At 43.9% G+C, this 22973-nt stretch overlaps 1 protein-coding gene across 6 annotated transcripts in view; it reads right to left on the bottom strand.

Annotated features, from left to right (window-relative positions):
* Positions 1-10796, bottom strand: part of LEF1 (lymphoid enhancer binding factor 1) — a 104661-nt gene extending 93865 nt beyond the window's left edge. For 3 of the 6 annotated variants that reach the window (XM_033160270.1, XM_033160266.1, XM_033160271.1), the window contains exons 1-4: positions 10717-10796; positions 9728-9962; positions 6365-6428; positions 4442-4575 (exon numbers count right to left, since the gene is read on the bottom strand). In XM_033160270.1, coding sequence (XP_033016161.1) covers positions 4442-4575; positions 6365-6428; positions 9728-9943 — 414 coding nt within the window. In that variant the 5' untranslated portion in view covers positions 9944-9962; positions 10717-10796. Of the gene's footprint in view, positions 1-4441; positions 4576-6364; positions 6429-9727; positions 10162-10182; positions 10208-10716 lie in introns of those variants that run through there. The other 3 variants (XM_033160269.1, XM_033160268.1, XM_033160267.1) reach the window with 3 other exon arrangements.
* Positions 10797-22973: the final 12177 nt, after the last annotated feature.

The following is a 22973-nucleotide window of genomic DNA, read 5'->3' as shown; positions in this document are numbered from 1 at the left end:
AAGCCTTATTCTAATTGCTTTGGAAAGAGATACATATAAATAGCCTAATAATGTGAGATAATTAGAGGAACACTCAAGAAATGCAAAAAAGGATAGATCCCGCTCCAGGACAGATACCTAAAACCAATCTCACTTGAAGTGCCATAATATAGAGGAAACCAATCTTTATTCTCTCTCTCTCTCTCTCTCTCTCTCTCTCTCTCTCTCTCACACACACACACACACTCTTCACACTTATGCTAGGATGGAAGCCGCCAAAAGGCACACAAGGCTATGTTCACAAGTATTGTAGTCTCCCTCTTGACATATGTGCTGCATTAGCACTTGCTTTATGAAGAACAACATTGCTGCCTTTTGCTGCTCCAGCTGTTCATTCCATTTTCTTCTATGGTTATAGCAGTTTTTCTCCCAGTAAGTTGGAAGCTTGAAAGCCGAGATGTTCAAGGGCGGCACTGATATATTTCAGAATAATAATAACAATAATAAAAAAAAGAGCTGGTGACTTTTTTAACAACAGGTCTGGCGGCAAGCTTTTCACAAAAAGTTGTATTACAATCCTTACTTTTTAGGCCACTGCTTCAGGATGTGCTTTTTGCAAGCGTCTCATGAGTTGACCCTGAAAGCCTTGGGTCTTATAATGCCTTATAGTGGCCCACATTTTTTCATCTTTCCCAGTATTTTCTTCATTTCTGCATGAACAGTCTTAAGAAAAGGGTTCCAAACAGGAGATGGCAAGGGAGCCACACTGCCACAAGAAAATGATACATTTCAAAGCCTAATATTATGAGTTAAATTCATTGAAATCCAAGACATAGAAATATGTCCAAACTGATACCCAAACTGGATTTGCTCATATGTTCAGAAGGCTGCCACCTCCGTGGATCTTCCTGAGAGGTAACTGAACATACCATATACAAAGATGTGCAACTCAAAAGGCATTTACATAAAACCATAGGGGAAACAGTTTTTACAAACTGGCTGGCTCTCGCTATTTCAGCAGCATACTTTCCTTCACACATTGAAAACCATGCAAATACTGTTATTCAACCCCATGCAAACACTGTTATTCAATGAAAAATTGGTAAAAACTCGCATAGTATACAAGTCTATGTATACTAGCCTTATGTAAGCTTAAAATAAAGATGTTTGAATTTCTGTGAAACATTACATGCATATTTCTGTCTGTGGAATTCCCACCCCCACCCCAGCAGCAGTAGTCAGAAGTGCAAAATTAGGTCATCATCTTAAGGAGAAATAATCACTAAGAATTTTAGCATCTGATTAAAAAAAAAATCTTATTTACATACTGCAAAAAAAAACTTTTGCAGCAGAATATTCATCAGCAATAGGCCATTCGACTAATCATGATTCCCAAGCCACTCAATTTAAATATTGTAAGCAGTGGTATTCATCAGATTCCCTGCACATTAAGAAAACCAGGCTGTCCAGAATAGTGTCAAAAAATTCACTGCCCCCAAGGTGGTTCAAATCCTAGCTAACACCTCTGGGGCAACAGATGTAGCCGGCAGATGCTTTGTTATGCTAATGAGAAATTCCACAGGAATCAAATCCACAAACAAATGGTCAGTCCAACACAACATTTTTTTAAATAAAAAGTCTATCTTTTAAATCTATCTGAACCATCTTCACTTTGAAGAAAAAGAGTTCAACTACCTGTAAGTTTGATTCAGAGTACGCCTATTGAAATTAATGGACCTTACTTTATTTTAGTGGGTCCACCCTAAATAAAACTTGGCTGAATAATAGACAAGGAAACCAGAAGGTGAAGCCATGATAAAATGTAGGGTAGCTAATGGCTAAACTGCATTACCCTGGAAAACATGTTTGACAAGGTAACACCAACATGAAGGTGAAGGGAGGATTTCTAGCAGAAAAATAGCAAGTAAGAAGAGGAATGTCAAACTCCTCCCATGGCCATCAGTTTCCCCTGCAAATATTCCTCTAGGCAATTTTTCCTCTGTCAAGCTTAGTCCCAACCAGATGGGGGTTTTCCTCATGGGAACTCTAGTTGCCTCAGATCAGACAAGTTTTGGAAGTTGTGCAAGAATATTCTGTTTTAAAATGCCGTGATTTCTATCACCGAATAACATTATAACCATACCCACAAAGGCACAGACCTTTATGTAACTTGAAGCACAATGTGGCAAAACAAAACCAACCTGATGTCAACAGGGCAGAAAATGTAAGACGTTTCGCTAAAATGCAAGAACAGTCCTTAGTTTTCACTTCTGATAAGTTCTCCTCTCACTTCTTATTCACAATGCCCTTCAAAAAAATAATAATTACATGCCCAAACACACAATTTTGTCAATCATCTGCCTTTTTATTCAAGACATGGTAATGATGAAGCAGAATACACAGCAGTTTCAAGTAACTGTTTAGCTCTGTAGCAAGATTTTATGTTTCAGAAAGCCAAAAAACATATTCCCATCATAGCACCTCTATTTTGATAATAGTGCTTTGTGTAAGCTCCTAGAGTTTGCTATTAAAACTATCTCTGTGTTTATAAACACATGTTTTTAACACACACTCTCTCTTCCCTTTTCTAGTATTAAACACAGCTCTATAGGCTAAGAACATCCAGGAAGCATTGGTTCCTCCAACAGGATTCTGCCAGTGTTTGATTATTTATATACATCTAGGGTTAGATTATTTGTATACATTATTTCCTTCCATAACCATCTTGGAAGTTTACGAGGCAATAAACACAAATGCAATGACAACTTACTAGTACACTACAGTATTTGTATTCTCAGGTGCATGTGCCAAATACAGATAGCCAAAGCAATTATTAACCTCTAAAGTAAGCCAGTCACAAACATGAACAAGATGCACTCAACCAGGAAATAACTTTTAATAAAATTTTGGATCTCGGCTGTTTCACATACTGAATCTTTAACTATTTGGCTTATTTCCAGAACTTGCAAAGATTAACATACTTCCTTCATGTTCAGAAGCATAAGTAATGCATACTTATAAAAAGAAGAAAAAGCAGTATATATAACCATTTTTTATCTGTCCATTTCACTCAAGATCAGTGGCACAGAATATATGTCCCTATAGATCCTAACCCCTATAGCCATCACCATCCTTTCAACTAACAAGAGAGGGATATTTACATCAAGAGTCCTCAGACAGACAGTGCTATCGTTATGCTTGCTCTGAAGTTCCACATACTTCAATGGGACAATCTCTAAAATAAGTAAGCACAGAATTGGAACTTTAGGGTCACTTCAATAATCACAAAGTGATAAATCATGTTCACCACCAAACATATATTTGTCACAGAGATGCAGCCAATCCCAGTGTTCTGTCTGTGTAAATACATGCAGTGAAAACACTCGTCACATGCCAAAGTTAACAGTTTCATGTTTATATGAAAAATGTACTGAATTTCAGCACCAGAGGTAAAAAGGAATGCAAATTGGGGTCTCTCCCAGTGCACCAAGGGCTCAGAGGTAGCTGGTTCACTTAACCCACTCACAACTTACAATAAGAAATACTGTCTAATTCAATAGCCCTTAAAAATCAGATTGCTTATTTGTTCTTACACAATTATTGTTAATAAAATAAATAAATAAATACGTAAACCCAAACTAGCATGTTCAGGTATACTAGAAAATGTCCAACAAAGAAAAAAAAGATAGAATTTGGGACTTTTGAGAAGTTAGCATATTTTAAGTAGCTTTCAATGAAAAAGAAAAACCTAACTTACTTTAGAAAACTATAGCTATCATTGGTAGGTTACTGAGACCACCAAGGAGGTATAACTTTTTAAAGCACATCCCTTATACAGATTTATTATTATTATTATTATTATTATTATTATTATTATTATTATTTCAAGTTAGAAGAAGGCATTAGGAGGGTTACAAGGGCACTGAGAATGCATTATCTCAGAAAAAGGATGTTAAAGCAGGAAAAAGTTTGCAAGACCCTGTATATATTATTACACTGATCACCAATTCTGACATAAAAGGGCTACTGCCATATTGCATGGTTCAACATAGGCTGGCTTGAGATTGTAACTCAGCCTCTTCAGCTCAACCAAGACAAACACTAAGAGGAGCCTCCACATCCTCAAGCAACCACCTGCAACTTCCTAGGGAAGCCAAGCTCACAATGAGCACCACACACATACACCACTTGCCAATGGGTTCACACCACCATGCCATTCTGTGTGATTCACCTCTTATGCTCTACCGTAAACTGTTCAAGATTCCTAGAAAGCATATACAGAGCTAGAAAGGAACCTAAAGATCAGGTATGCAATGTCAGCACCTTAATTAGCAGTAAGCATTCCTCTCAAATCCTGCCAAAACCAAGGCTTGCTAATCAGTAAACAAAGCTTGTATTTCCAAAGAATGATTTGTGAGTGTACATATGCATGCATACATATATTTATAAAAAGTAAACTTACTGTTCTGGGGATTGGTGGAGAAAGAGATCCATTAGACATATATGGATCATTATTCATATTTGGCATCATGATATACCCAGAATAACCAGAGTAAGAAGGTCCTTTACTATATAAGCCACCATCATTGCGTTTCCCTGTAAAAAGCAAGAGTTATTGATTTAGCCCTGCCACTTATGTTTCCAATGTGTCTCTATATAAGATGACACTCATTCTTCCAGCAGCTCTACGTTTTTTTTTGGGGGGGGGAGGTTTACATTCTGCTCAAGGTTTGCATCTTTAAGTTCTTAGACCTATTAAAAGGACTGCACTAAAGTATACCTTAGACCACCACATTTTAATCGGTTCTGTTATATCTGAAGATATCAAACTTCCAGGCAAGAGGGAGCTCAGCCCACGAAGCATCACAGATATTAAAACTTCGAATACATCCATTTACAACCACATCTGAGAATAGGTTAATCTTTAGAGGAAAGTGTCCTGCACGTTCTGTTCTCCAGTTAAGGACAAGGACATTGTAACTAGATTTTTGGTGGGGGGGGGTTGTTTCTTTTTTCTTTTTAAGGCTTCCTTCTGGTAGTCTACACCAGCAGCAGGAAAAAGTTTGTTCTGACCGTGGCCAATTAGAAGCAATTAATAAGGAAAAGAGTTCAGCCTTCTGTACAACAACACCTGCTGCTAATGGTGAGCCTATTCAACACAGGGGGTTCCATTTCTAATCTGCTTAATATGTAATTTAAATAATAATGGCTATTTTGCAATCAAATGAAATGCTGAATTTTACAGACTCCATGTTACAAGTCTTACTGACAGAGTTCCCCCCCAACCCTTCACTACCATTCCCTAGTGACAAAAAAACCCCAAACACATTTTTATATTGAGAATTTAACTGAAACTGATATGTATTTGCAGTAAGAATCATGCTGATCTAATCAGCTTCACTGGAAAAAAACCAAAGCCCTCACCTAACATAGTGGCTTGGGGGCCATCCAAAATATTTAGTTAATTAGCAGATAACCACTGTGCTGCTTGAATTATGCTTCCTACATCGTGTTATAGAACAAGTGAGTACTTGCCAAAATAACTCCTTCTAAACTTTTTTTTTAAGCCTGAAAGAGAAGCCTACAAATACAATTACCTATAGTTGCTGGTGGGAGAGAAGCACATACGTGCTACAGTACATAAATATTCATACCATAGGATTTGATCAAAATGTTTTGTACACAGGAGTGATTTGTGGAAAATGGCACAACACAGAAAGTGGCTCACATGGAAAAACCTTAAGATTAACATTAGTTGGGGCCAGGCTTTATGTGACTTTACTTAGTTGCTTGCCTTTGAGTGTAAGCTTTTTTATTTATATTTAAATGTAAATGTGGGTGTTTCCAGTTGAGACCCTCACAGTTGGGTTGGGGGCATACAGCCCACTATGATCCAGGTCAGGCTGCTTGCAATTGCAACTGGCATCTAAAAAATCTGCTCCTATGCAAATTGCAGGCACCAGGGACCCCAGACTCATAGTGGGTGGCAAAAAGTTAAGCCCACTACCCCCAAACACACAGACACACATGTCCCAGTGCAGACCAGACTCACACACACAGGCAATTTTTGAAACAGAAGGCTTGCATGCAGACTGGCCTCAATAACCAACATCCAGGCTGTTACTTGATGCGAGGGTGCAAGGCATTTATTTAAGGACTGCGGAGCAGGATTGCACTTTTTGCCTCACCCCTAACATGCAAGCAAATGTGCTTCCCTGCAATTGTTGCAATGGCAGCAATTGCAGGAAGGAGTTGTGAAGTTGTGGGCGGGGCTAAAAGTACAACCCACAGTCAATACAGAAATGCCCTGCATGCAAGTAAAGCATGAATAGGGGGGAAATAGCAGCAAAATCTATAACTTGTGTTAAAGAAAGATCTGTCTTACCTTCTTCAGGGTGTTCTCTGCCTTTCTCGTGGTAAGACTCCTGAGACTGGCCTTGCCTGGAAACCTGGACCAAAAAAAATAATATATCACATGCCATTGGTACATTTCCATCCATTTTTACCTTATTTTGTTCCTTATATCTTCCCTTAATAAAAATGTATGATAATGTCCAAATCCCACATAAACACTTCTATGTCTCCCCCTCTCCTCTAGCTATCTATCCACAGGATAGCATGCTTTAATACAAAATGTTTTATGTTTTTGTTTAATTTGCACCACTTCGCTAGTATTTAATTTTATAGTGATCCAAGAATAGCTTCCACTATCCTTAATTTGCACAACCTCATTTTAGTGAAACATATATTGTGGTAGTCTCTGAACTATCCTTGTTTTTTTTCATTAAAAAAAGAATAAATCCCTATTTTGTTTCAGTGTTGGTAAGTTGCCCAACAGTTTATGCAAATCCTTTAAAGAGTTTATGGCTAATGCTCTGACCTTGCTGATTTTAACCCGAGAAATTTCATGGCTACTCTTGAGGCCTAATGCTATTATATGATCCTGTGATTCATACAAACCTGCCTTTTCCTGTGCCATGAAAACTGATTTCGGGAAGAAAGCACTCACACTGCATTCCATACTCATGGAAAATAATGAATTACAATATTTTTCGGGGGTGAGGGGGTATATGGACTTACAATCATCATTATTAAATTCATTACCTGCCCTTCACCAGCAGGTCCCAAGGCAGGTTACAACAATTTCAAATCCAGCATTAAAAGCAGTTTAAATTAGAGTCATAGGAACAGAGTGGGTCCTGAAAACACATGTCTCAGGTGCCAAGGCCAGGGCAGAGGTACATTCACTGAAAACTGTATAGTGAAGGTGCCAGACACACCTCTGTGCTGAGCGAACTCCAGAACTTAGGGGGTACCACAGAGAATGCCCTCTTCTAGACCACCATTTCCCTGAACTTTTTAGGGCAGCAGAACTACCAGGAGGAGCAACCCCCCCCCATATCTTACCAACCAAGAGCATCTTAAATTGAGCCTGAAAACAAATGGGTAAACCAATGCAGCTGTTTTAGAACAGAGGTTATAGGGGTTCTAGCAGCAACTCAGCATTTTGAACCAGTTGAAGTTTTTGATAAGTCTTCCAGAGCAGCCCTACATAGAGCACATTGCAACAGCCCAATGTTGAAAGTTAATGTAGGAATACCATGGCCAAGTCACCTCTGCCCAATAAGGAATATATAGTTAATGGTTGCAAATAACGCACACCAGTACGCATTAATTAACTAAATACATTTCAAAGACCTCAACTCCATTTGAATCAATGCAAGCTCATCCAAATTTAAAAGGCAATCCAGAAACACTGAAATTCAAAATAAACCTTTAATGCACAACCCAACATTGAAGGTTTGCAGGTCATTTCTCAGTGTGTCGTTTCTTGGAAACAAGTTCTGTTGACTTCCATGCACCTTAGTCTGAAGGCTTCAGAAAACAAAACCCTTCCTTGTAAGCGATGTTGATCATTAGTGAAATTTAGTTGACTTCAGTGTACTTGGGACCATTTCCCCAACTGTTAGTAGTAGGGTGCACCACCTTGGCTAGGTTCCTAAGATACCACTATAGCAAAATAATACCAGAAGCAATGGTGAAAAAGAGCTCTTTCAATTTGTAAGCCACAGTTAAGCCACAGATGCTACAAAAATAAAGTTGGTTGTTTTTTTTTAAATGATGGACCAGCCATTAACCATGTCATTTGGACAGATCACAAAAAAACAATAACCATCAGATAAATTACTAAGAGCAATAAAAATTTCCACAAGTATCCTAACATCATTCTTAAACAAAAGACCCAGTAAGAAATAATTTTAAATTGCTGGGGAGAAGGAAAATTAGTATTTGCCTGGTGCTGAAAATACTTTAATGCAGGCACCAGGAAAGCCTGAGAAGACATTCCATAGTTAGGGCACCAGCAGAGAAAAGGCCCTCTCCATCCTCTGATGAATAACTTAAAAGTATATGCAGGCATGAAAGGGTGGAGTCAATCTTTTAGGTAACCTCCCCCCCAAACCATCTACTTAAATTGCTCAAAATCTCTGGTTCTTCTCCTTTCACAGCAAGCAAACTTCTGATCTAGGCACGAGTGAATTCAGCCTGCAGGTATTTCTTTTGGCAACAAATGTACATAAGAAAAAAGTTTGAACTTGGTTGTGAAGTACTGTCCCAAAAAAAAATCTCTCCTTGAAAGATGTGCAGGAAGTTAACTTTCTAGTGTTTTTCTTGCTCTGCTCATACAACATTCATTTATTTCTGCAGAGTTAGGGAGCTGCCACCTAACCACCCACGTGTCTCTATGTACTCTTATTTGCTACTGTAGTGCACCACAGCAAGGCAGGGCACCAAGAGTAACCATGGTAATGTAAGGAATATGGCACCAAACTCAAGTTTTAATCTCAGGCCAGGTGGGAGATTTACGTTTGAGCCACGATAGCCATCTGCAAACGCACAAGGAACAAAACCAGAGGAGGCCAGTTTAGCAAAACTCTTGTGTAGTGGTGGTGGGGAGACATTCTGCCATACTCCCAATACATGCCTCCCCACCACTCAAAAAACGGGTTTAAACTAGGGGAAAGGTAACAGGAAGATTAAAAAGTAGCTTCACAACAATACAACCGCTCCTCTTCAACTGTTCTGCCCGCCCCCACCCCCAATTCCAAGGAGGGGGGAACTGCAGCAAGCGGAGCTTTCAACTCCACTCCCTCCTCCGCCGCGCCAAGCGCTATTCATTCATGGGGAACTGTGGAGTATCAGTTTTCAAAGCGCCGTGGTCAACACAGTATCCCACTTGGCGGCTTAGTTTTCCGTTTTCCACGCTGCGCGCACACAGGCCCTTTCCTTAGCTAGCCTAAAAGAAAGAAAAACCATTCTACACTTGAAAAAACAACAGCCCCCAAAATCCCTGAAAAGGAGTGGTAGTCTTGAGTTTGCCAGAAACCTACTCTTCCACCCCCCCAACCCCCACATCCTTTCCTCTAGCCCCAAAATAGCAAAACCACCCACTCGAATGCATTCCAGAGACTTTATCAAGCTCAGGCTGATTCACTGCTTGATTTACTGCTTGAGATAAGAGGGCAAAAGGATCAAGACGAAGCCTCTCCCCACAACCCACCCCGAAGCCCACCCAAAGAGTGAAACCGGGTTGTACCCTGTGCACAACTTTATTGTGCTGCTGCTGATACTTGACCGTCGCCCTTCCCGGAAAGTTTGCTCTATTCCGCCAGCTGTTGTGCGCTTCCCCCTTGCCCTTCGCATAGACCCCCAACCGTTTGTGCCCATCTCTCCCTCTCTCTCTCCATACCTCATGCCCATTGCTGTTTGGGATCGTCTCCGACTCGTTCACCAGCGACGACTTGATGTCGGCCAAGTCGCCCTCTTCCTCCGGGTGGCTGATCTCGGCGAAGATCTTCTCCTTCTGGGGGTCGCCTTCGTCTTTGAACGGGATCATCTCGTCGGTGGCACAAAGCTCCGGGTCCCCGCCGCCGCCGCCTCCTCCGGCTCCCGAGAGCTGAGGCATAGTGGCTGCTCCTGAGAGGCTGCTCCACCCCGGCAATAAAGGGAGAGGAGGAAAGGAAAGAAGGGAGGGCAGCAGGGAGAGAGGGAGAGGAGGAGAACAGAAGGAACGAGGGAAGTTAAAAGTCTTCGGCGATCACTTTCCCCGGCTCTCGAGCCGCGCAGCCCACGCGCCTCGCCGCCTAAGCCCAGCTCCCTCCTCCTCCTCGCCCGCCCCTCTCCATGCCATCCAGACCCAAACACCTGGGGGAGGGGAGAAGAGGAAAGGGATCGAGCGCGGCCGGGCCCGGCTATTTTGTCTGCCAGCCTGCCTTTAAAAGAGGCGTCACCCCTCCCCTCCCGGTTTCTGTTGTGTCTGCAGCAAAAGAGGACAGGAAAGTCTGGGCAAGATCGCGTCCCTTCCCGTAGAGGCGTTTATCTCCTCTGGCCTCCCCCCTCCCCTCCCTTCTTTTGATAAACAAGAAGAGAGAAGACCTCTGTAGTCTTCTCGTTGACCCCTGTGTTACTCCTGCGCCACGTTCTTGAATATAAATAAAGACAACTGTCCGTTGTTTTTTTCTTCTTCAAAAAGTAACACCACTATTTGGATGTTTGGAAGCTATGAGAGAGAGGTGGGCGGGTGCTTGGCTGGGTTAAAAGAGGCTCCCCCCTCCCCTTTCGCCTTTTTCTGTGGTAACTTGGAGATGGGAAAGAAAACGCCAGAGAGACACCTCCGCTTGGGGTGGGAGAGGTGGAAGGAGGAAAAGTCGCGCGCGCCGCGCACACACAAACACACACCAGGACGACTCTGCCTTTGTCCCTTGGCTACGGAAGAGGGATCTCCCCCACCTTCTCGCCCCTCTTTCTCTTTTTTGCTGTCCTCGGCTCTCTCTCTTGAAGAAGTGGTGCCGGAAAATCCCTCAAGTGAAGAAGTTATTGCGTGACAGGAAAGGGGGGTGGGAGTGTCTCCTTAAATGAAACTTTTAAAGTCAGCTCCCTCAGGAAGATGAAAACGCCGAGAGCTCCTCCAGGTTCCCCCGCTTCTCAAACTGAGTGTGCGGGTCGGGCTGCGGAAGTCTGAGGGGGAGAAGGGCGAGCCGCCGCCTGATTCCTCTCCGTCGACTTCTTCTTGGTCCAGGTGTCGCAGCTCCCCCGCCGCGGCCCAATTAGCGCGTCAAAGAAATCCAGCCAGGTGCGCGCGCACTCGCAAACGCGCTCTCTCACTCTCTTTCCCCTTCGCTTTCCCGCGCGGGAGAGGTGAGCGGGTTCTCTCTCGCTTGAGGCGCCGCTTGCTGGACCCCTCTCGCGGCTCGGACACGTGTTCCCGCGGTCGTGCGAGCGCGTGGGGGCGACGCGCCGGCGGTCAGCTCTGGAGCCGCTCAGCTAGGATGAGCTAGCTGACGCGGGGATCGTGTGAAGTGGGAAGCCAGTTGTGTCTCTCCCTCTCTCTCTATCTCTGGCTCCCTCTGTAATGTAACTTTAACATCCCCTCCACCCACTCCTTCTCCACCTCCTCTCTCTGTCTCTCCCCCTCTCGCCCGCCCTGTTGAAAGGGTGGGGGCGGGAGGAAAGAAGATGAAAGAGAAGCCGCCGCTTTGATTGACAGCGCATTGATAGACGCTCTTGAGAGAGGGAGAGAAAAACGAAATGTATCCATACAGAGAAGGAGGGGAGGAAAAACAACCTAAACCCAGCTTAGAAAGCACGGGAGTGGGATGGAAGCTCTCTCCTTATTAGATGCACCCGAAGCCATCCCAGCAATCCAAGTTTAAAACAATTTCAGCCATCCAGTTCCACGCAAGGGAAAGGTGCCTGCGTGAGAATAAAGCAAAGGTGTAGCTGAAAAAGGAAGGGAAGACGTAGCAATGCGCGCATGTGACTCCCCCTCCCCTCGACCAAGAAAGGCTCCCTTATCTCTTTCCTAATTGTTTGCTCTTTAATCACTTTAACTCTGATAACTGCCCTCTTCCCCAATTCTCCTGGCGTCGCTTATTATTCTTATTTATTATTATCTGAGATGGGCTGAGTTTTAAAAGACAGAAAAAGAGATGAGGGTGGAAAGGGAATTGCTATTCCGAGGGGTGGAGGTTTCTAATTCACTCTCCCCCTCCCCAAGGAAGCCTCTCCAGAGAGGGCAAATAATAGTTATCTGAACATCTTCAGACAAATCTGGAACAAGGATGTTTTTCTAGGACTGCTTTGTTAAGACTTCCCCCTTTTTTTAGAGGAGGGGGAAGCTTATACATACACAATTGTTTTGTGGCTGAAAAGGGGGAGCTTGCTTGTGTGGGTGTGTTTTTTGCTTGTTTATTTACAGTTTTAGACACAGACACACAGAGTCGCTAAAATCGGTAATGCAGGAAGAGATAGAGAAAGGGATCCAAAATGAACAAAGCTACATAGTTTTCCGGTTGTCAGGACGGAATAGTAATGAGTTCTAGAATCTTGAATTAGGAAGGGAAAAATGGAAAGGAGGACGCTTACCCACTATCATTTTAAGGTTGCTGTCTTGCGTACATTAAATTTATTGAAAAGTAAGTCCCATTGAACTGAGTGGTACTTACTTTCAAGTACACAAGCATAGGTTATGACTGCATTAAAAAACCACGTTATGGGCACAGTACATATAACTAAAACCATCCTTACCAGTAACAATGTATAGTTACTAGTATGATAAAGTGAAATAAATGTTATGTTTTTAAATCAGTGATGTGCAAAAGAAAACTCCCAACGCTTAGCGTGATGCTTTGCGTGTTTTATTTGGAAGCAACTGCCCTTAAGTTAGACAGGTCTTCCCAATATCTGTGCTCTTTGCATCCTTTTTGTGCGAGAATTACAGTTGTTTTTAAGTCGCCCCAAAAGCACACGAGAAAGGTGCCTTAGGAATATCATAGCCCATGAGTGCAGTCCTATCCTTCATCCGTTCCCCAAGAACGTTTTCAACTCCTTCTAAGACAGCGGGGTATATGTGTACAAGGATAAACGGGTTCTGGTGACGAGACTGCTTCAAAAATTGAGGTGGAATAAGCAAATGTGGCATGTTTTCGTGACACTACTTCCTTCCTGCAACCTGTAATCAACCCCCCCCCCTCTGAAGTACAAAATCCACTAGAAAAATATGAGGGGAAGAAGGGAGAGAAACGAGACCCTACGGTGCTAGCTAGAAGCAAGTGCATTACATAGAAAAAGGAGGTAGCTCCTCTTCTCCTTTCTCATAAAAACATGGGGGTGTTGCTTGCATTCTAAGATCCCAGGTCTGCAATCCTATTCCAATCCACTGAACACAATGGGTCTTGCTCCCGAGTAAACATGTAGGGATTCCGAGACATGGTTCTGATACATGACCCTACGCCTGTTTACTCAGAAGTAAGCCCTATTGGGTCACAATGGGGCACATAGTGTTGCATGGGACATGCGGAGAAGAACCCCACTCTGTTCAAAGGGGGCTTTGTTCTCAAATTCCTAAAGGACTACAGTTGGAATCGGTTCTGTTCAGGTTAATGGGATTGGGCAAGTTTCCATTGAAATGAATGGGGCTTACCTTTACGTAAAGGTGTGCTTGTCAGAGTTGTGATACAAAACTACATGCCCTCTCTCTGCTGAGGAGGCTGCTTGGGACCTGGATGAAGTTGAAGGGGCGATTTGTGAAGTTTTGATCTTGTTCCTCCTAATTCGAATCCTATTTCCTCCATGTTAATTGTTGTGACTGCCACACTTATTTGCAGAATCCCTCCCTTTGCCCACGAGATCATTGTAGTCTGAACTACCTAATGGGGACTGCTTAAGTAGATGGGGGGGGAGAAGATGGAGAGAAGGAGGGCTGAGAATCAGTGCGTAAAGGGAAGGATCCATTTGATGTATTTTAGCACAGAGATCTTCTGCTTCGGAAAACCAACCAAGCCCCTTTCGATAAGCTTAAGGATTTTCTTTAACAGGCATGTGTGATTTTAATGTTTTGCTGTTTATATCTCCATTTACGTGGGATCCCCTTTAAAAAGGCAGAGAGGGTTTGCCTTTTTTTTAAATAAACCGTATATATATTAGTAGGGAACCTTGAAATAAATTGTATTTTAACAGCCTTTTTAAATTAAAAAAGAGAGAGAAACCTTTCTCATAACTAACAGCAAAAATAATACCCTCGGAAAGGCATTGTTTTGAAAAGAACTCTATTAGCTGTCATAACGATTAGGCATTTGGGTCTCCAATTAGCATGTGTCTAATCGATTGTTATTGCCATTAAAAAAATCGAGGAAGGGTGCTGAAATCCTTTCCACTTCCAACGAGATTTGTGTCAATTTTGGTGCTGTTTACCGTTCCTGGACCCTGGAGGAGGGTGGCGGGGGAGGAGAGGAGCTTTCTCCAGGGAGTACTGTTCACACGGAGGTTTAGTATTAATCTGATCCCTCTAATAAAACAATTAGGGAAGGATTTGTGCCTCTTTCTGAAATTTGCCCTAAATCTATTATTCCTCCTCCTCCCTTCTCTATCAGCCTGCATCCCCATCGGCTGGTAAACACGCTTTACCTCCTAGCACCGCCACACTCTCTGCAAAAGACATGCTCTTGATGCTAATTTTTTTAAAAAATAAAATTGAGTTACTGGAGGGGGGGCGGGAGTAGAGGCATGTTGTGCGCAGTTCCGCCGGGTTGCAGCGATGCCCTTCTTCTGCGTAGCCAGAGGGGCTAAAATCGGAACAGCAGCAGCGCTGCCTTGCGCCAAATTGGTCTCCTGCAAAATAAACTGTGTGTTTAATTAAAGGGAAAGGCGCGGTTGTTTTGTTTTGTTTTAATTGAAGCAAAAAAGGAACCCCTCTTGCCTTTCATGTGGGCTGGAGGTTTTCCCAATCCCAGTTTTTTTTTTTTTTTTTTTTTTTTTTTTGGAAGGAACCTTTTAAAGAGGAAGAGGGGGAAGCTGGGATGGCGGGGGCTAGAAACTTAATGATTTATGACAAGGGGATAGATAAACTCAGGAAAACCTCAACTCCAACGCCAGATTTGACTGGAGACAACGCAAAGCTGTCAAGGAGATTCTTCTCGAGTTCATAGGATGGTTGGAGGGCTAGAGATTCCTCGTGGTACAGAAGTGGGTGGAGGTAAAAAGATGGGAAAAAAAGACTGCGAGGTTAGGAAAGTGTTGGGAGAAAGGGAAAGCGGGCGTCCAAGCACTCCTGTGCTGAACTGCAAACAGGCTTGCTTAGAAGTAAGTAACTCTTACTTGGGGGGTTACTCTGGTGTGAGCAGGAGCTACCTCCGATTAAGCCCGTATAGGGCCTAGACTGTCAGCCTAATGCCCACATGTCTGGCATCATTGAACTCCGTGAGACTTTCTTCTGATGGTGTCTATAGGATTGAGCTGCGCATAGCACCCAGGAGGCTCGATGTTCCTGGGCATCTCCAGAGACAAAGCTCGAAAGGAAGCATATTTCCTTGGAACAGGGTCCCGTTTCATTGAGATTTCTCCCCTTCCAGGTTCAGCACGCCTAGGATCGCTACTTTAGGTGATAATCCAATACAGCACAATGTCTTATTTGGGATTTAGTCAACATCTAAATAAAAATGCATAGGGTCAGGCTGAGCCGGATTTACAATGCAATTTTCTGCTGTAAGCTGTACTGGGTTCAATAGAAATGACTCCCTGGTTGAGACTGCGATCCTACACACCGCGCCTTAACTCATAAGCAAGTCCAAGTCCAATTGCATTTAGATGTGCATAGGATGAACTCAGTGGGCCTCACTTCCGAGTAAGCGCGCACAGGATTACACCGGATGCTTGATTGGACGCATAAAAGATAGACACAGGTAGAGAGTTCTTGACTTATGGTCTGTCTGAGATGTTAAAAACTGGGTGAGGGAAAAGAAACCATGTTAGGAGATCTAACTGGAATGAGGAAAGCACGTTCTGGTAGCAAGCTAATGCACTGTCCAAACCAGAGGCAGCATTGGTGGTGCATTGCCAGGGCCGGATTAAGCTTTGATGAGGCCCTAAACTACTGAAGGTAATGGGGCCCTTTATATTGCAGGCGGGGCCCATTACTTACATCGTAGGAGCCTACACAACACAAAACACTGTTGCTGTATGGATGTTTTATTTTATTTGTTATTTTTTATCTTATATTTTGGAAATGTACATCCAGCTGTTTTTTCCTTTATTTTTTTTGCCCCCCTCCCAAGAGAGTGGGGCCCTAAGCTATAGCTTGTTTAGCTTATACGTAAATCCGGCACTGTGCATTGCAGATGTTTTTGGACACCAGCTCCCATCCCCATTGGCCATACTTACTGCCTGGGGCAGGTGGAAGTCGTTGGGAGGAGGGCACCACGTTGGCTACGCCTGATCTTGAGGCATCAAAGCAGGAACACAATTGGTTTTTCAGCAGTTTCGCTATCTCTCGAAGGAACAAGGCAAACTTGCGGCATTGTTGCTAATTCCACTCCCTTCGCTTCCCACTAAACATACCCATCATCATGACGCGGATCCAGAGCTCTCAAGCCACGTCTTCCTAAGTAATTATTAACCACTTAATTAGGTTTAGGACGCTCATGGGCTCGAGAGGGTTAAACAAGGGACAAAACCAGGGGAGGTCTAGTTGAAAGGTGTCGGTTTGAAACCCTTGTCAGAGAGTGAAACTTCGGAGGAGGGGAACTCTGCAAGGCCAATAGAGCGTGGGGGGGGGGGCTTCTCTGATAAACGAGCCGAATAAACCGCGTCAGATTGGACAGGTGGAAGATGCGTGATGGAGCAACGGTGGTGAATTGAACTTGGGAGTTTAATGTCATTGAGTGGAAGGGATGTGATTTCCAAGCGTCACAGACAGACAATCAGGATATGACTACGGCGGCTGTAAAACAATCATCATCTGCAAACTCGCATCATCAAAGAGAAAAGTTGCATGCAGACAGCACGGCTGCCAACCATACAAGAGGAGAGGCAAAGCGAGAAAGGAACTAGCACAGGCTCAGGAGCGAAGTTTCTGAACTGAGAGATGCAGGGGCTCTCAAAGTTTCTCTGGGAGCCCCGGCTTTTCTTATCTGTGGCGAACGGCGAGCACCAAGCCACTCAGCGCACTTCCAGATAAGAACGCCCCTTCTCTTATCCCTAAACCTAGGAATCATTGCAAACAGGTTCGGGGGCCGACCCCGCTTGAAGTGCTGTTGTGTGGATTGCACACAGAAAAGTACTGCGCTGTTGTTGTTCTGAAAACCCCTCTACACCTAAATACTCTCGTCTGGTCTACTCGGCAGTAAGTCCCATTTACTCTCTAGTAAGCAAACGTATACTCCCACTCCCTCTCTCGTCTTACAATGGAATTTACTCCTGCGAGGAGCGTGCAGAAGGTTGCAGCAACCACGACCGGATACTTCCTTAACAAAAAGAAATAAACCGGGATGGAAAGTGGAAGGAATAATGTGTGCGTGTATGTGTAGGACGGAAAGGGACTTTTACTCCCTGGCAAGAGAGCTACAACGGCTGCCTTAAAAAGCGAGCATCTTTATAAATTAATATTTTTGTTGAGTTGCGGGGGAAGAGGAAAGTGTAGCATTTCAGTGGAAAAAGCGAAGCGGGGAATCGCAGGGGAATGCGTTAAGTCGCAGCGCAGTAGTTGCGTGAGAAAAGACCACCTCGGCGAGGCTGCCCTTATATAGGCAGGGGGCGGGGTTAGCGGGGCCCTCGGGGGCGGGGCGGCGGCTCCCTTTGATGTCCCGCCGGCTGCCTCTTTCATCCTCTTGTTCTTCCCCTTACTGGCCTCTTTGTGTGACTAAATTTGGCAAGAACATGGAGCCGTGCCAGGTTTTCCACGTGTGCTTAGAGCTCCCAGCTGAGCAGGCTAGGGTTCTCTTCCGGGTAAGGAGACAGAAAGAAAGATCAAAGAGTTTCGGGAGTTGGATCTGAAATGTGAATTGAAAATAATAAAAAGGGGGAAAAGGGGGGGGGGAGAGAAGAAGATCAGCTAAGCCTGGACGCATTCCAGCCCCCTCAACAGACTGACTGGAGGGAACACATGGTGTAAAAATAAAAGCAATCAGCGGAAACTAGTTAGATTCCCCTCCCCGCCGCCTCCTTTTCCAGATTTCTGTTTGGCAATTTGGCAATTATTTTGGGAAAAGAAAAATGGCTTGTTCTCAATTTGCACTCCGTGTAGCTCGATGTCTTCCACTGTCAATATTATTTCAGCAACAAATATATGCCTCGCACGTCTCTCCTCCAGCTGAAACAATCAGAACAAAGGTGCTGATGAAAGGTTTTATTATTGTTATCCCTCCCCCCCCTTATGACTCACTGCAAAAACCTTAATCATAACAGTGCTACACTGAGGAGAGAGAGGGGGAGAGAGCTGCCTCCCAGATTAATCCCTAATTAGGGAGCCTCCTTTCAGACACAGTAAGCTCTGGCAGATCTGCAGCGATTGGGGGTGGGGGAGTTAGAGAATACCACCGAGTGACAGCCCCTTTAAAAACAGAGCAATTTTGCCAGGGCAAATATATTTAGAACCAAATGCGTGTAATGTTGCTGATTATAATAGGCTCTTCAAATGGAGCCGTTTCCTATGGAATTAGCCTTAGCTATGGAATTGCTAACATAGCAACTGCATCGTATTAGAGCCATTGAAAGAATTTGTAGATGGTGCTATTTCTGAACCGTAAACTAAAATGGTTTTCAAAAATTGTAACTATATTCCCCCCCCTCCGCTGTCAGTGATCTGAGTGATTCCATTGGACAAACTGAACATCCTCGCAGAGGCTGATGTAAACCAGAGATTTTGACCCAGAGTCATCTGTGGAACATCTGGAGTAATAGCGAAGTGGCAGTCCTACACTTACTTGGGAGTAAGCATATTTGCAATCAGTGGGACTTAATTACGGAATAAATCTGCATAGGATCAAACTTCTTAGAAGTCTGTGCTTCTAATTATGTGCAGAGTGATGTTTCCTTATTCCCGATGAGGATATAATCCAAAGCAGTCTGCACAAATTAGTTGTATCAAAGACACTGCATTGTTGTAAATTAGGGACGGCCAACTCCCAAGAGACTGCGATCTACTCACAGAGTTAAAAACTGGTAGTGATCTACCCCCAATTTTGAGGTTCAGGTCAAAGTTGTTGAGCTTTTATTAGGAAGGAGGAAGACCCATTTTTTTGGGGGGGGGGGTTCGTGTCAAAGTGGTTGAGTTTTTTCAGGGAGTAGGTAAAATGTTGAGGGTTTTTTTTAGGGGAGCCACAGATGTTCAGCTACTTTGGGGGGAACCAATGATCTACCAGTGATCTACTGCAGACATCCAGTGATCTACCAGTAGATCACGATCTACCTGTTGGACATGCCTGTTCTTTGCACAACCCTATCCATGTCTACTTGGAAATGAGACGTATTGAGTCCAACTGAACTTGCTTCCAGGGAAGCATGGATATTAGGCTGCATTCATTTGTCCACTTACCAGGTAGATAGCCAAGACCTATTGAATACAGTGGTACTTGCATCCAAGTAAATATGGGTAAGATTGCATTACATGACTGCAGGCCTCTGCAATGCAGTAAGCACAACACATGTTTCTCCTGTAAAGTTGTCTCTTAAGGAACCTGTTGAGTAGAACATCAGCCTACTGATATTGCACACGTTTCATTGGAAGTAATTGTCACCAGGTTCAATGGGAATTACTCCCAAGTAAGTATGCAGAGGATTGTAACCTAAATTGCCCTTGCCATTGTTTTGAATCCTATATGGGAAAGTCCATTATACAAGTGATTATTTACTTCTGAGTAAACATTAATAGGATCAGGCTCCATAGGGGTTTAGGATCCCAATTTGTCTTGAGTCCTGCTCACATAATTGTTCACTTTATTTTTTAGCCTAGGCTGCATTGTGTAATAGTAGCCTAATAATTTGAACGGCACATTGTAAATACAAACCACAAATCTGCCTGAAACTATCTGAATGGTCTTTACAGGTTTTGGGAAGAAGAGATTTCAGGTGCAGCAAAAGAGGGGAAGATTAATTACTGGTATGTGTTCAGTATATTTAAAGCAGTGTATTTCAAGAGCATTTATGGTGGGTTAACTTTTTTTAAGAAAAATAAATAAATATCAGAATAACCAGAAATATAGATATTCTGGAGGAATAGATAAAGGTAAAGGTAAAGGGACACCTGACCATTAGGTCCAGTCACGGACGACTCTGGGGTTGTGGCGCTCATCTCGCTTTATTGGCCGAGGGAGCCGGCGTACAGCTTCCGGGTCATGTGGCCAGCATGACTAACCCGCTTCTGGCGAACCAGAGCAGCACACGGAAACGCCGTTTACTTTCCCGCTTTGCACTTTGACTTTGACATGCTTTCGAACTGCTAGGTTGGCAGGAGGAGGAATAGATAATCAGAGGTATAAAAGAGGTGTGCATTTCCTTCCCCTCCAGTCCCCAAACATCACTTCAGTACATTTGTAGATGTATGCAAAATCTTCCATTGTTGTGCTATTGGCAAACTATTCACACGAGTCATTTACTAGGTACAGTGTGTATTCTGGGCTATGTGGTGGCTCAATGCCCCCCCCCCCCCGCAAATCTCAAAGGAGGTTAGTGATAAGGCTAAGATACTAATAGACTTCTTGCTTGGATGTCTTTCCTGTCAAGTGTATATTTTTCTTGCTTTTTGGGTGCTTCATGAGTGAAAGAGTGACTAGCATCAGATAGATGAGAAGGAAAGGAAAGCCACTACCAGGGCCAGCCCAGTATGTTTTGGCACCTGAAGCAAACCACAAAATGGCACGCACACATACCTCCCTGGGAAGAAGTGGGGAGTGAAGAGTTACATCAGGGACAAGGGAGTGAAAATCTGCATCGGGAACAATAGGCAGAATAAATTCAACCTTGCCTGATGGTTGAAGTGGGAAACAAAGGCCATCAAGGGCGGGCGGGTGGGGAAGGGGCCCATTCTGAATTAGGCTGGTCAGGTGCAGAGTTCAGGAGACCCCAAAGGGCACCTCACCATTTCCTCTCTGGGTGTGGAAGGTGAGAAACAGTGCCTCCTCTTTGCCGAGAGTCCACGGTAGAGGTGGCATGGGGGACAGGCTGCTAAGGAGGTGGCAGATCTGTCCTCCAAAGCTGCACCACTGCCACTGCTGCAGCAGGCAATACATTCCAGATCTGCCACCCCTGTGGATCCTGCCACCTGAGGCAGTTGGCTCACCTTGCCTCATGGGTGGGCAGTTACTCTGTATAAACAAGGTATAAGCACAGTTAATGTTTCTGTCCTCTGCTGTCAACTCAAAATCTGAGACAAGAGGATCAAATCTGGTGGTCTTCAGTAGGTGAAGGAAGAAGCCGATTCACATGATTTGCAAAGCACAGAAAAGGTGTTAAAGCTATTGTATTCATGTAAGAATAAGCATGCTGTGTAGGCCATGTTTGAGCTCAAAGGGCTAGTATATGTTGTGGCAGTTGAAATCCACTTTCATCATTGCTTCAGAATTCTGTCTACTGAAAGTGGCCAGCTGATATACTTAAAGGAAAGCTTAATAGCACTATCCAGCCCTTGTTAATTTCTAGCACCTGGAAAGCAGCAGTATTCATTTCCACAGGTATTTCTGCAACCATCAGGGCTAGAAACTCACTTAAAAAGTTGGGTGAGATTCTCTGCATTCTAGCAAGAGCACATAGCTACAAAGAATTGTCTCACAAAGTGTGAAAAGACTGCACGCTGTACAGTTTGAGTCAAGATTGGACAGCATATAAATCCTCAAAGGAAGACACTTACCTTAATATCATGGGGACCAGTGAAGCTATTGGGCGGGAGGAGGGAATCGCAAGATTAAATCAATCAGAGTGCTTAATGCATGGTTTAAACAGCTGTTCACCTTCCGTTGAGGCTGCTGCAACCAGACAAAGCACTCCTAACAGCTTCCAGCCAGATGTTTTGTGTGCAGGATGCCTGGTCCAGGAGAGACCAGGAATACTGGGCCCGCAACATTTGACCAAGATGTTGTTGTGACTGCTCTGGTCAGTTATGAATAGCAACGGTGGTGTCGTATCATATACCTCCACCCTGATAAGCCTGGAACTTGTCAGGGCTTGGCTGCCTGCAACAGTACTGCTGGAAAGGGGCAAGTGTCACCAAAGGGCAGCTGTTTGTGCATTGCACTCAAAGGGGTGGAAAGGGCTAAAAGTTTAACTGCTTTCCCAGAAGAGGAATGTTTCTCCAGTACCAGCATTCTCCAGCAAAATATAAGCAAGAGAGAAATAGCTCCAAGCATAAAAAGGTCATGCCTTTTACCCAATGCCTTTGGTTATTAAAGCTGCAATCCTGTGCTTACTAGAGAAAGTTTGCTTGTCATAAACATGCATAGGATTGTACTGTTCAAGAAGCAAGGGCTTAGAGATCAGTAATGCTTTTGGCAAGAACTCGGATTCTCTAGGCCCTAATTATTATGGGCAACTTAAGCGCTGTACAAATTTGGTTGTAGGTCAATTAGCATTGCACTAGAGGAACAGCTAAAATATTCAAATAAGCTGCTCAGTCTTAGTATAAAGGTAAAGGTAAAGGGACTTCTGACCATTAGGTCCAGTCACAGACGACTCTGGGGTTGCGGTGCTCATCTCGCTTTATTGGCCGAGGGAGCCAGCGTACAGCGAACAAGAGCAGCGCACGGAAAGCCGTTTACCTTCCCGCTGGAGCGGTACCTATTTATCTACTTGCACTTTGACGTGCTTTTGAACTGCTAGGTTGGCAGGAGCTGGGACTGAGCAACGGGAGCTCACCCCATTGCGGGGATTCGAACCGCCAACCTTCTGATCGGCAAGCCCTAGGCTCTGTGGTTTAGACCACAGTGCCACCTGCATCCCTATCCTATCCTATCCTATCCTATCCTATCCTATCCTCCGCCTTATCATAGGATCACTAAAAAATGTCTTGCAGCCCAACCCTATATGTCCCCTGAGTTTTCTAGGGCTTAGTCTTCAGTACATAGGCAAAGGATTGCAAACTTGGGGCTAGTTTCTTGAGGGTTTGCTCACTGTGGATGCTTTCACACAATACTGTTTTCTACATAGGTGCATTCCAATTATTTCAGGAGTGC

Source organism: Lacerta agilis, chromosome 9, assembly GCF_009819535.1.
Source record: "Lacerta agilis isolate rLacAgi1 chromosome 9, rLacAgi1.pri, whole genome shotgun sequence".
In the NCBI taxonomy this organism is placed as follows: domain Eukaryota; kingdom Metazoa; phylum Chordata; class Lepidosauria; order Squamata; family Lacertidae; genus Lacerta; species Lacerta agilis.
The sequence above is the reverse complement of the archived record's forward strand: the minus strand, read 5'-3'. Positions and strand labels throughout refer to the sequence as shown.